General features: G+C 39.6%; 1 protein-coding gene across 3 annotated transcripts in view; it reads left to right on the top strand.

Moving 5' to 3' along the window:
- The window catches only part of TRIM55 (tripartite motif containing 55), a 186,300-nt gene that overhangs the window by 121,103 nt on the left and 50,504 nt on the right, over positions 1 to 14,693 (top strand). For all 3 annotated transcript variants that reach the window (XM_040432405.1, XM_040432403.1, XM_040432404.1), the window contains exons 6-8: positions 5,412 to 5,434; positions 6,087 to 6,211; positions 10,195 to 10,388. In XM_040432405.1, coding sequence (XP_040288339.1) covers positions 5,412 to 5,434; positions 6,087 to 6,211; positions 10,195 to 10,388 — 342 coding nt within the window. The remainder of the gene's footprint in view (positions 1 to 5,411; positions 5,435 to 6,086; positions 6,212 to 10,194; positions 10,389 to 14,693) is intronic.

The following is a 14,693-nucleotide window of genomic DNA, read 5'->3' as shown; positions in this document are numbered from 1 at the left end:
CGGTAACATTTTGGAGTACATATGACTTTTTGATCAAAGTGAGGTGGCCAAAAATTGCATTTCTGTCAGTGTTTTATTTTTTTATAGGGTTCACCCATGTGGTATATATGTGGTATTCTGTGATTTGATGCGATAATGGTGATACCAAATGTATGTACTTTTTTCACCTTTTACGACTTTTGCATCATATAATCACCTTTTTTAATTAACCCCTTCCCGCATCCTCACGTACATGTACGTTAGCGAATGTGGCTCCTTGCCGCATCCTCACGTGGATGTACGTGATGGGATCGGGCGGGTGCAGGAGCTGCGCCCGCCCGATCTGCAGCACTGGCCTGGCTGTTACTGATAGCCGGGCCCCTGCTGCATCCGCTGTGTGCGCTGATGCTGGCGGATTAACCCTTACCGTGGCACGTGCGGGGTATACAGAGGGAGGGGGCTCCCTCTGACTCCATCACCCCCTTCCCCCCGCCCCCCGCTCTGCGCTGGCAGGGGGTCGATAGTTGCCATGGCAGCCCCAATGCCTTACACAGGCATCGGAGCTGCCAGCCTACGGAAGCCCAGGAGATCCAGCCTGAGCGCTGGGTCTCCTAGGCAACTGTCAGCCTCTCACTGTGTGAGAGGCTGACAGTTCAATTCAGTACAATACAGAATGTATTGTATTGTACTAAATTGAAACAGGGATCAAACCCTGAAAAGGTGAAGTCCCAAAGTGGGACAAATATAAAAAGTTAAATAAAGGGGGACATTTTTAAAATATCACATGATCTAACCCCTCAGGTGAACACTGTCCAAAAAGTTAAATAAAAACTGTGCTAAAAAAAAAAAAATTGTCACCTTACATCACTAAAAGTGCAACACCAAGCGATCAAAAAGGCCTTTCCCCACCAAAATAGTATCAATCTAACCGTCACCTCATCCCACAAAAAATTAGGCCCAACCTAAAACAATCGCCCAAAAAAGATAAAAAACTATGGCTCTCAGACTATGAAGACACTAAAACATGATTTTTTTTGTTTCAAAAAATATTAGTGTATAAAACTTAAATAAATAAAAAAAAGTTGACATATTAGGTATTGCTACATCCGTAATGACCTGCTCTATAAAAATATCACATGAGTTAAGACCGTAAAAAAACGGTGTAAAAAAACATTTTTTGTCATTTTACATTACAAACAGTGTAATACCAAGCGATCAAAGAGTCATACGCACCCCAAAATCATACCAATCTATCCGTCATCTCATCCCTCAAAAAATGAGACCCTAAGACAATCACCCAAAAAATAAAGAAACTATGGCTCTCAGAAAATGGAGACACTAAAACATGTATTTCTTTGTTTCAAAAATGCTGTTATTGTGTAAAACTTTGATAAATAAAAAAAGTATACATATTAGGTATCGCCGCATCCGTAATCACCTGCTGTATGACAATTTCACATGACCTAACCCCTCAGGTGAACACCGTAAAAAAAAAAGTGTCAAAAAAGCAATTTTTTGTCACCTTACATCACATAAAGTGTAATACCAAGCGATCAAAAAGTCATACACATTCCAAAATTGTACCAATAAAACCATAATCTCTTCCCACAAATAATGAGACCCTACATAAGACAGTCGCCCAAAAATAAAATAAAAACTATGGCTTTCAAAATATGGAGACACTAAAAAATCTTTTTTTTTCAAAAATGCTTTATTATGTAAAACTGAAACAAACAACCAAAACAAGTAGTCATATTTGGTATTGTCGCATCCGTAACAACTTGCTCTATAAAAATAGCTCATGATCTAACCTGTCAGATGAAAATTGTAAATAACAAAAAATAAAAATGTTGCCAAAACAGCTATTTTTTGTTACCTTGCCTCACAAAAAGTGTAATATAGAGCAACAAAATATAATATGTACCTTAAAATAGTACCAACAAAACTGTCACCTTATCCCGTAGTTTCCAAAATGGGGTCATTTTTGGGAGTTTCTACTCTAGGGGTGCATCAGGGGGTCTTCAAATGTGACATGGCCCTCCAAAAACCATATGGCATTCCTTTCCTTCTGCGCCCTGCCGTGTGCCCGTACAGCAGTTAACAATAACAAATGGGGTGTTTCTGTAATATACAGAATCAGGGTAATAAATATTGAGTTTTGTTTGGCTGTTTACCATTGCTTTGTTACTGGAAAAAAATTGAATAAAATGGAAAATCTGCCAAAAAAGTGAAATTCTGAAATTTCATCTCCATTTTCCTTTAATTCTTGTGGAACACCTAAAGGGTTAACAAAGTTTGTAAAATCAGTTTTGAATACCTTGAGGGGTGTACTTTCTAAAATGGGGTAAATGTAAATGTAAAGTAAAAACTATTTTTGGAGGTATTACTGTCTATTATAAAAGTAGAGAAATTGAAATTTGGAAATTTGATAATTAAAAAAAAAATTGGGTAAATTTTGTATTTTTTAAAAAAATAAAAATGATTTTTTTTTACTAAATTTTACCACTGTCATGAAGTACAATATGTGACGAGAAGACAGTCTCAGAATGGCCTGGATAAGTAAAAGTGTTTTAAAGTTACTACCACATAAAGTGGCACATGCCAGATTTGCTAAAAATGGCCTGGTCCTGAAGGTAAAAACTAGCTTGGTCTTGAAGGGGTTAAAGGGGTTGTCTCACCTCATTATTTACAGGCTCCCTCATGGCTCTCGGGGCCTCGGTTCCCTGCTTGCTGGTGGCGGAGCTGAATGCACAGTGAGCAGGGCAGGGAGGATGCAACCCTGCCCCTTGCTTGCGCATGCTTGCACCCTGTAAATCCTATGAGCTTGTAGTAAAGCTCAGACAAGGTGACTGGGCCGGGAGTGACCGCACATGCACAATAATATGTGGGCGCTCGCTCCTGTGAAACCCAGCCACCAGATCAGCCGGCCAATAGGGTTTCTGTGCGCCTGTAATGTTATCAGCAGTTGCCGCGCAGTAGGTAACCCCTAGAAACGAGCATGGAATTTGGGGCACTATAAAGAGGAATAAGAGGTGACAGAGGCAAATTGGAAAATGGATCTATATTACAGAAACCATCCTAGGACTACAAGAAAGTGATTCAATGGGGATTACTGAGGTGAGACAACCCTTTTAAAATTACAGTAGTGTTAAAAAATAGCAGTCCAAAATCATTAACCTGATGTGTAGTAGAGTAATAGAAAAAAACAGACCCAACAATTAGGACATGCATGCCGCTCATTCTGAGTAACTGAATCATTAATGAAAAGGGGCTTGTTCAAAATAATAGCAATGAGTTAAATTGGTGAAGTCATTCATTCTGTTCATTGTGGCCATATTTTAAAGTAGGAGGTTGGCAAATGTTGCACACATTGGCTGTAGTGAATTTCCTTCTAAAATACTGGGGAACATGGGTTATTCCAGACATAGTTCTGATGAACAAGAACAGGCTTTGATTAAAAAGTTGATTAGAGGGGGAAAACATATAGAGAAGTGCAGCGAATTATAGGCTGCTCAGCTAAAATGATCTCAAATGCCTTGAAGTTGAAACCAAAACCTGAAAGACGTGGAAGGAAGCGGGGAACTACTGCTTGAATCGATCGAAGAATAGCCAAATTGGCAAATGGCACAGCCAATATACCTCCAGAAAGATCTGAAGTTACCAGTGAGTACTGCTACAATCTAAGGCCTATTGCACACGACCGTATTGCTTTTTCAGTGTTTTGCGGTCCGTTTTTCACGGATCCGTTGTTCCGTTTTTTGTTTCCGTTGTGTTTCCGTTTCTGTTCCGTTTTTCCGTTCCGTTTTTCCGTATGGCATATACAGTATACAGTAATTACATAGATAAAATTGGGCTGGGCATAACATTTTCAATAGATAGTTCAGCAAAAAACGGAACGGAAACGGAAGACATACGGATGCATTTCCGTATGTGTTCCGTTTTTTTTGCGGACCCATTGACTTGAATGGAGTCACGGAACGTGATTTGCAGGCAATAATAGGACATGTTCTATGTTAAAACAGAACGGAAAAACGGAAACACGGAAACGGAATGCATACGGAGTACATTCCGTTTTTTTTGCGGAACCATTGAAATGAATGGTTCCGCATACGGACCGTATACGGAACGCAAAAAACGGCCAGTAAACGGGGAAAAAAAAAACGGCCGTGTGCAGGAGGCCTAAAGATGATTAGGTGAAGGCAAGTTACTAGCAAGAACTCCCTGTACAGTGCTGTTGATGTAAAAAAGACATGTCCTTGACCTAGATACTTACATCTCAATAAAATATAACCTTTAAAACTGTTAAAACTGATTTGTGAGCAAAACAAACAATGGGGGACATTTATCAATAATGGTGTAATTTGTGCCAAAAAATACTAACGTTGCAAATCAAAAGTGGTGATTTGCTTCACCTCAACTCGCACTCCACTTGTAAAATGTTACTTTTTAAAATATAAATATGATTGTACGCCTATTTCTCTTGATTTGTGACATTTTAACCCCAATAGCACTAAAATGCAACTTTTTTAAAACTGAAATGCTCCATTTCAGCCACCCCTGCCCAGACCACACTTGCAACTTTTTAAACATATTTGCAATTTTTGAAACATATTTGCGACATTTTCAGTGGTAAATTGCGACTTTTGTCTCAGGCTCGGGATGATTTTGTCATTGCTTTGTTTTTGTCGAATGTCAGTTTACTGGCAAAAACCCTGTTGTTTAGCTCATTTATATCATCCTGTTTTAATACTTACCTATCACTTGTTCCCATGACAAGTTGGTTTTTCTTTTCAAAAATGCGGCTTTGTGACAAAAAGTCGCATCTTTGCCATAAATGCAACTTTTTACACAAGCCACCACCACGTAAGCTGGCTTAATAGATTGCAACAATTTGAGCCATTTCTACCGGTAAGAGGATGAGAAATGAGACGGAATATGCGCCAATTTTATAGCCCCACCCACTTTGACATTTATAACTCATTTCTGGCGTGATGCATTCTTTATGGTGAAATTCTGGAAAAAACTGTTGATATATTTGGCACAAATGAAAATGCCTTCCTTTTTGGCCCATTTTACACGATAATTCGGGCGCAACATGCTTGGTAAATGTCCCCCAATATGTCAGACAACAACCTAGCAGTGAATTCAAGCCAATTCTCCAGTGCTGCCCATGCCCCTCGTTGTGAGAAGGCACTTATTTACTTAAAGAATAAAATTATCTTTTCTTCTGAAAGTTGCAACTGATTTTCACAAAAAAGGTATCATTGTAATCAGCAGAATTTACCCTAACAGGCAGCATGGCTGTTTCAATAGGGTAGATCCTGCTGACATGTGTTCTTTAAGAAGACTAAAGACTAACCTTTCCATTGCTTACAGAAATTCTATAATTGTGTGATTGCATCTAAGTAAGATATTTCCCCTTTTCCCAACAGAATGCTAAAGGTTTACTACAAAAGTAAGTACCTATACTGTATTTATGACCTGGCTTTGGTTCTGTATTAGGCCTCTTTCACACTACAGTATTTTGCGTTTAGTATACTGGACGTTTTTTGAGTTCAGTATACGGAACAGATACTGAACCATTCATTTCAATGGTTCAGCAAAAAATACTGAAGTGTCTCCGTGTGCATTCCGTTTCAGTATTTCAGTATTTCCGTGCCGTGGAAAGATAGAACATGTCCTATGTTTGTCCGCAAATCACGGTCCGTGGCTCCATTAAAGTCAATGGGTCCGCAAAAAAACGGAATGCATACGGAAGGCATCCGTATGTCATCCGTATGTCATCCGTTTTTTGCGGATCCGTCATTAACAAATGCTAGGCCCAGCCCACTGTGGCCATGTGTTTCTTGTTGCCAAACTTTGGCTGAGCACAAATACAGGTGGCTTCCGTTTTTGATCCGTGAAAAACGGACCGTATACGGGAACCATACGGAAACCATACTGAAAGGTTTTTGCGGACATACTGAACGGAAACGGAGACACAACGGAACCCAAAAACGGGACAACGGATCCGTGAAAAACGGAACGCAAAACACTGAAATGGACATACTGTAGTGTGAAAGAGGCCTTAGTCTGTGCACCCTGGATTACATTGTTCATTATTTTAGAATTACAGAAGCATCTAGAGGATCCCAGATGGAAAAAATTGAGTCCGGGTATGAAAATATGAACCACTTAACAGTGGACCTCAACCGAGAAGAGAAAATAATTCGAGAAATTGATTTTTATAGGGGTATGTACCCATTTTGTGTTAGGATGTGAACACCAATGTGAACAGAGCCCTATACATATTTCCTTTTACGATGCATTAATATTTGATTTTAACTTATTTGAAAAAGGAGCTACAGTAAAATCGTTGGTTATACCTGTTCAAAATTCTATACAAAGTGTAGGTCAACATAACATAAATAACAAATGTATCATTGATCATATCTGTAGTATATGTTTTATTGCCTTTTTAATACAGCAGATTTTTTTATTACAACAAACGTGAATTAGATTTTTTCATTATCATGGTTTTAATTGCCAGGACAGCATTGCATATGATTATCCCAGTAGCCTTTTTACCTTATTAGCACATGCAGCAACCTGGGGGGGAGGGGAGGATAGGAGGAGTGGCTACGATGGTGGTAGTAGTAATCACAAATCATGGTGGCAGTTTCACCCTGGCTCTCTTCCTGGGCCAGGCTGTGAACGGAGGCCACACCCCTTGTTCCCTCAGGGTGTTAGATGGGGTGCCCTTGATGGTGAATGGTTTGTAGGGTGCAAGGCAGGCGGATAGATGTAGGGGCTGGTGGATAATGTAGGCAATGACCAGGCCCAGTTTAATGATAACAAAGAGAAGTCTCTTTACTGCTGCTGATGGGTGATGCAGTGTGAGCAGATGTCAAGCACCATTCTGAGGTATTCCCCAGAGCTTGTTTTTCCCAATTGCTGTGTATAGGCAGTGGCAATAATGGCTGTATTAGTCCCTGAAGCTCTCTCTAAATGCTTTCAATCTTCTTAAATTGACCACAGGCAGGCAAAAGTCTCACAATAACTACTGCAGTTCCCACAGTGGGATGCAAACCCTCAAACAGGAAGCCAATCCGTTGTGGTGGTCACTGGAGGCAATATATCCTCTCCACAAGCAGAAAAGTCCACAGCCATAAACAAGCATTACAATTACTATCATGCACAGTGCCTTGTGATCCTAAACATTCTGTAGATGTCTGTCCTCTTTCCCTCAGGGGTTCTCCTAGCACAATTGCCTTTGCTCTGGACGCGTCTCACTCCACAGGAGTGGTGTGTTCCTGGGTCACTACATACATACCTACAGTACATATGTTATTTATGTATTAAAGGAGTTGTCCAGCAGGACAGGTGATTGTTGGATTGCTGGTAGTCTCATTTTTCATGTGAACAGTCACTTCCACTCATTCTCTGTGGGAGTGATGCCAGTGAGATCCACAGCGATCAAATACTTATCACCTGTTCTGTGGATAGGTGATAAGTTGTTATGGTGAGACAAACCCTTTATGGTATCATTATTAATCTCTTCCGACTCAGTGAGGTACTATTATGTTGCTGAGTGTATGTACTTAAGTAATATTATTGGACAATAATGGAGCAGGCTCAGGAGCTAGGCCCAAGTTATCGCTTGCAAGTTCCAGCTGTATTATACAGCTGGCACCGTGCTCTCACTGCCAGGATCGAAGATAGCTCAGATCCCAGCAGTTTAAACCCTCACATGCCACAGTCAATAGCGACCGAGGCATGTGAATAGTTAGAGGGAGGGCTCCACCTGTCCTCTGAAAGGCGCCCCATTCGAGTAGTTGTCATGGCAGCTGGGGGTCTTCTGAAGATCCCCAGGCAAGCCATGTTCCAGCATTTATTACACCCAGCATCATATCTGGCAAGATGAAATGGAATTCTTATGAGGAGTCCTATGCTCTGTAATGCAGAAGTTTTACAGTGTATAGTACAAGCGATCAAATGATTGCAGATTTAAGATCCTTAAGGGGACCTAAATATGTAAAAAAAAAACTTAAATTTTTTAAAATACGTAAAAAAAACTTCCCATTTCTTATATACTGTATATAGAACAATAAATGAAAACGGTGAACATAATTGGTATTACCACATCCATAATGACCTGATGTAATAAAATATCCTATTATTTAACTCACAAGGTGAACACAGTAGGAAATAATTCCCAATGCCACGATTGTCATTCTTTGGTCACCTCGCCTTACAAAGAAGTTGAATAAAAAAAGATCAAAAGGTTACATGTATACCAAAATGGCATCTATAAAAACTAAAACTTGCCCCACAAAATATAAGCCCTCACACAGCTCTGTTTGCAGAAAAATAACAAATTAAACAAAGTTTTAATTTTTAAAATATAGTCAAACATAAAAAACTCTAAATATTTTGTATGTGCATAATCACACTAACCCACAGAATCCAGTTAAAGGGGTTGTCTCATCTGAGACATTGGTGGCATATTGCAAGGATATACCACCAATGTCAGATAGGTGCAGGTCCACCTCTGGGACGCGCACTTATCTCACTGCATGGTGTGCTCTCCATTTATTTCTTTGGAAGTTCTAAAAATAACTGAGTGAGACTATTTTTGGAAATCCCATAGAAATTAATGGAGAGCACACCGCGTAAGAACAGCCAAGGCTCCATTCATTCAATGAGATTGATGGAGATAGCCGAGTCAGCGCTTGGCTATTTTTGCCAGTGCCATAGAACACCCAGCTAGTTCCATAGACACTCCCCTATCACTGGCCCTGTTGCTGCTATGACACGTCCATGGACAGAACTTCAATATTAGTTATTGTGTTATTGTCTTGCTTCATTGTATTCTATAAACCAAATTGTTTAATATGTATGAAAATACTTGTTTTACATATCTTTTTACTGCAACTAAGTGACAGGTCGAATATAGAGTTGTCTGAATGTGTTACATATTTGCAAAACCCAATAAAGAATATTAAAACATGGACAGAACTTCACAGGAAATAAGAAAGAGCTGCATGGACATGGTCATGTGACCACAGCACAGAATCAGAGATAGGAGCAATAACGGTAGAAAAAAACATACTAAAATTACAACTACCTTCATAAATTATTTATTTTATTTTTAAGTATATTGATGCAAATTGGAAAACCCCTTTTATGGGGTTATGCCATGATTAATGTAAAAAATGAAAATCAGACATCATATGATACATATGTCAATCTCTTTCTAACAAAGCTAGAACCAGCCCTGTACCTCAAATGGATCCAGAGATCTCCTCATTCACTGCTTTAAGCTGGCTGGGGGGGGGGGGGAATGTCGTCTTTTCTGCTGCAGCTGTTTGCCTGTAATTGTCACAGCTTCTAACAGATGATCTGGCTGGTGACAGCTGAAGATTTTAAGTGAGTTTGTCTGACCATCTCAGTGAGGTGGAAGGAGAAATAAGGAAAATAACAAACAGTAGGTGGCGCTTTACATATAGATTTTATTGAACAACTCGGTGGCTATACTAAACTTTTAATTACATGCAATTACAAAAGTATTCAGATCTGGATGTTGGTTTGAAAAATTTAGAATATCTTTTGTGGAGCAACCCCTCTAAAGGGTTTTTCAGAGATTTTTTTTACTGATGAACTATCCTCTGGATAGGTCATCAGTATCTGATAGGTGGGGGTCTGACACCCGGGACTCCTGCCAAGCAACTGTTTGAGAAGGCAGCAGCACTCACAATAGTGCCACATACTTCTCTCTGCTTTTCCTAGTCTGAGTGACGACACATTCATGTGTCACTCGCCTAGGAGTAGCTCAGCCCCATTGAAGTGAATGGGGCTAAGCACGATACCAAGCACAGCCGCTATACAATGTACTATACTGTGCTTGGTGAGTTGAGAGAAGGCCATGGCACTCACAGGAACACTGCTGCCTTCTCAAAACAGCTGATCGGTGGGGGTCCAGGGTGTTGGACCCCCACCGATCAGATACTGATGACCTATCCAGAGGATAGGACATCAGTAAAAAAAATCTCTGAAAACCTTTTTAAGTACCAAACTAGGTTGCATCCTTAAAGGGCTAAAATAATAATAGATCCATAGAATGATCCAGCAAAAGCCATTGGTTTACTTGTTAGCAGTTTTCAGATAGCCACAGAAGACTGCAGGAGACATCTGTAAAATACATTTAAGATACAGTATATTTTCTATTGTATTTAGAAGTTGAAGAGGAGGAAGAAGAAGTGGCAGTGGATGAAGACTCAGAGGACGCTCATACAGAGTCTTCAGGTGAAGAAGATGTCTCAGAGAGAGTGACTCAAAAACCTACCCCTACCTCTGAGACCACAATTACAACCACAAACCAAAATGAAGAACAAAATACACCTCGGGAAGCAGAATGGCCAATGCCTCAAGTAATATAAACGTAACTCAACTAATATTGTATTTGTCTGTGGCACTTATGCTAATAATTAACATATTATTAAACCCAGTGAAGATGATTTCATGTAGGATGATCAGTTTGTTTAGGCCTGGAACAAGCTATTCAGTTATTTTGGCCACATACTAGATCCAGCTGTTAAGCCATGCAGTTGTATACCTCATCCATGGGGTTTTTGGTTAATAACCATAAAATGCAGCTAAACATTGTTGAAGATCATTCATGTTTTGATGCCCACTTCAGTCTGAGACAACACTTCTCAGATAGTGAAATAAATGTAATCCAGTCATCGTGCAACAAATGGATCCTGTTTGGGCACATTAAGATATTTCTATAATATGCTTAAAGGGGTTGTCCAATCCTTTACAAGTGATGACCTATTCTAAGAATAGGCCATCACTACCTGATTGGCCAGGGTCTTGCATCCCGCATCCCTGCCAATCAGCTGTTCTGGAAATCAGCGTTGGAACTACACAGCTCCAAGCTAAAGGGAATAGGAGCAGCTCTAGGAAATCTTTAGTTTTAGTACCAGACCTACTGCAGAAAGCTTCATAGGTGTGTATGGTTGTCTGAGTTTAGACCATCGCTTGTGAAGGGTTGGACAACCCCTTTAATCCTGAATAACATTGTTTTAGTTTAAAGAAAATCTATTGATTTTATGTGATGATGTGAATTATGTCAAGTTTATGTCAAGTGATTGACTAAATGGTCTGATTATGTAGGCTTGGTCCAATTAGCCATCTAAAGGAATCCTTGTATCCTGCTGATATCAAGCTCCAGAATAGGAATGGCTCTAGTTGTGTTGTAGGACTTCTTTTATACACAGCCCAAATAGAAGAAGACCAGATGTTTTTTGCGACATTTATTTCTAAAATGTCACATCACTGCTACTTATAACAGAAACAGTGCTAGACCACAATGCAGTAAGCTATCCTCATTATTGCCATTGTTAGGGACATGACTTGTTGTAATCCATTATTCTATGATGCAGACATGGTTAAAAGGGTACAAATGCAGCTAATTTAGAGATTTGATCTTTGGTAAATACCACTTTAATAAGAGAAATGTCAAATAAAAGAGTACTCAATTAGAGGAAAGAGTGCTTATAAAAGGTAGCTAATGAAGCCAACATTTTAAAAGAAGGGCAAGTAAGAAAGAGGGAGTTCAGTAGAAATGGAAATAAATGTTTTAAAAGAATCTAAATTCTTAAAATTAGTAAAAATATATCTAGTTAGTACTGTAGATCAGTCAACACATCAAATGTAAGCAAGTGTATGGGATTGCTACAGAGAGTCATCAGTTGCCGCTGTGGGCCATAGCATTCTTCTAGTTAGCCCTGATAATGCACCATATGTTTAAAGATTATATTAGTGATTTCAAATGCTGCTTGTTACAGTTTTACTGAAAAACCTTTCTCCTGTTCTTCATTGTTTCAGTAAATTGTGGCCTCTTGTTGTTTTGTTATCTCATTTATTTTCGCCTTGTCTCTTTAACAGACATCACTAGCATCTGCTCATTCTTTATGGTGGGAACGGCATTAATGGTGGAAGAGAAAATTGCTATCATGATATTAATTAGGAATCATTATCATTTCCAAATGTCCTATATGTGAACAGCAATAATATGTTATTATAAAATATGTAAATATGGGTTCTGGCAAAAAATTATTCATCAGAGTACCCTACAGTCCCTAAATATTAAAGAGGAGCTATCATAGGAGGAGACCCTTGTTTTTGTTTGACTGTGAATAAAGGAGTTCAATTAAATTTTAATTATGGCATGATAATTTAAATTTAATAAAGCTTCTTTATCACAGCCATGAGATCTTGTGAGAACTAGTGAGATCTCCTGTGTTTCAGTCTATGCTGTGGGAGTCTCTGAAATTTTTCTTACAATTATTTTCAGTAGATACAGTACAGACCAAAAGTTTGGACACCCCTTCTTATTCAAAGAGTTTTCTTTATTTTCATGACTATGAAGGCATCAAAACTATGAATTAACACATGTGGAATTATATACATAACAAACAAGTGTGAAACAACTGAAAATATGTCATATTCTAGGTTCTTTAAAGTAGCCACCTTTTGCTTTGATTACTGTTTTGCACACTCTTGGCATTCTCTTGATGAGCTTCAAGAGGTAGTCCCCTGAAATGGTCTTCCAACAGTCTTGAAGGAGTTCCCAGAGATGCTTAGCACTTGTTGGCCCTTTTGCCTTCACTCTGCGGTCCAGCTCACCCCAAACCATCTCGATTGGGTTCAGGTCCGGTGACTGTGGAGGCCAGGTCATCTGGCGCAGCACCCCATCACTCTCCTTCATGGTCAAATAGCCCTTACTTTCAAAGTTTTCCCAATTTTTCGGCTGACTGACTGACCTTCATTTCTTAAAGTAATGATGGCCACTCTTTTTTCTTTACTTAGCTGCTTTTTTCTTGCCATAATACAAATTCTAACAGTCTATTCAGTAGGACTATCAGCTGCGTATCCACATGACTTCTCCTCAACGCAACTGATGGTCCCAACCCCATTTATAAGGCAAGAAATCCCACTTATTAAACCTGACAGGGCACACCTTTGAAGTGAAAACCATTTCAGGGGACTACCTCTTGAAGCTCATCAAGAGAATGTCAAGAGTGTGCAAAGCAGTAATCAAAGCAAAAGGTGGCTACTTTGAAGAACTTAGAATATGACATATTTTTCGTTGTTTCACACTTGTTTTTTATGTATATAATTCCACATGTGTTAATTCATAGTTTTGATGCCTTCAGTGTGAATCTACAATTTTCATAGTCATGAAAATAAAGAAAACTCTTTGAATGAGAAGGTGTGTCCAAACTTTTGGTCTGTACTGTATATCACAAAATGCTTTTATATCGGGGTTGTTTATCAAGAAAGAATGGTGGGCTCTCCTGGTAAAAGATGCACTGTAAGAGTGAAGCTGTGACTATTGCAACTTAGGTCAACACTCTATAACAAGAGTGTTGATCTGATGATTGTTGGGACCTAAAATGACTGACCAAAATATATTCATTTCTTAAGTATTAAAAAAGTTCTCCAGGATTTTCATATTGATGGCCTATTCTCAGGCTAGGTCATCAATATGAGATCGGCAGGGGTCCAACTCCTGACACCCCTGCCAATCAGCTGTTTGATGAATATGCGGGCCTCTTTACCACTCACCTAGCACAGCAATGTCCATTGTATAGCGGCTGTGCGTGGTATTGCAGCCCAGCCCCATTCACTTGAATGGGACTGAGCTGCGCCTAGGCCATGTAACTGATGTAACCTCATGTCACTGATGTAACCTCATGTCACTCATGTCACTGGCCTAGGAAGAGTGCTCACGGAGTGCCATGGCCTCTTTGATTGGCAGGGGTGCTGGGAGTCATACCACCACTCATTTGATATTGATGACCTAGCCTGGGGATAGGTCATCAGTATCATAATCCCAGAGAATCCCTTTAACATCAATGTATAGATGGGAAAATGGGTGTCACGGCGTGGTGTGGGTGGTAAACTCCACACCAAACACAGGAGGGAAGGCAAAGGGTACTAGGCCTGAAAACTAGGGAAAGGGGAAAGGTCACCACCTAGTGAATCCCTAAACCGAGCCCTGACTACTATCAGAATGAACAGACCTCGATGATAGGAATATTCATACGCAGGAACCTAGAGCCATATCAGGAGACTCCCTCAGGCCTAATACTCAGTGGAGAACAAAACACAAGCACTTCCACATCCAGAAAGGAGCTATAAACCGCATAGCATGATGGTTGAGACCAGACTAAGTAGAGGAGTTGGAATGACCACTTAAGCTACACCAGCAACAACACAGAAACAAGTGAAACCAAAGAGGCTGTCAGATCACATCACGTGCAGCCAGTCTCTTAGATCTTCTGAATCCTGTCACGGGAGAGACCGTGACAATGGGTGATGCAGTATATGAATATAAAACAGTGTAAGTTACCTAGCAAAACTTATGTGAAAAGGTCTGAAAACATATGAGTGTACATGTAAATATATGACACTGGTGGCACTGATTAGTCACATTCGGAGTATGTCCTGTTGACAAGGGAATGGAAAAAACTATTCAACTTATTCACACTTTTCTAAGAAGAATAACAGAGGAATGGAAGAACATAGTCGAAAATGTTCCAGAATTGTTTTTTTATGAGGAATTCAAGTATTTACTTCAACAGACATGTTTTGAGAGAAAAAAATATCTTCTCAAAAAGGGAGGAAAAAAATTCTGTCCCACTGATTGGTACCAGTCATCCAGC

This window comes from Bufo bufo, chromosome 5, assembly GCF_905171765.1.
Source record: "Bufo bufo chromosome 5, aBufBuf1.1, whole genome shotgun sequence".
Lineage (NCBI taxonomy): Eukaryota > Metazoa > Chordata > Amphibia > Anura > Bufonidae > Bufo > Bufo bufo.
This window is presented reverse-complemented; position numbering and strand designations above follow the sequence as displayed.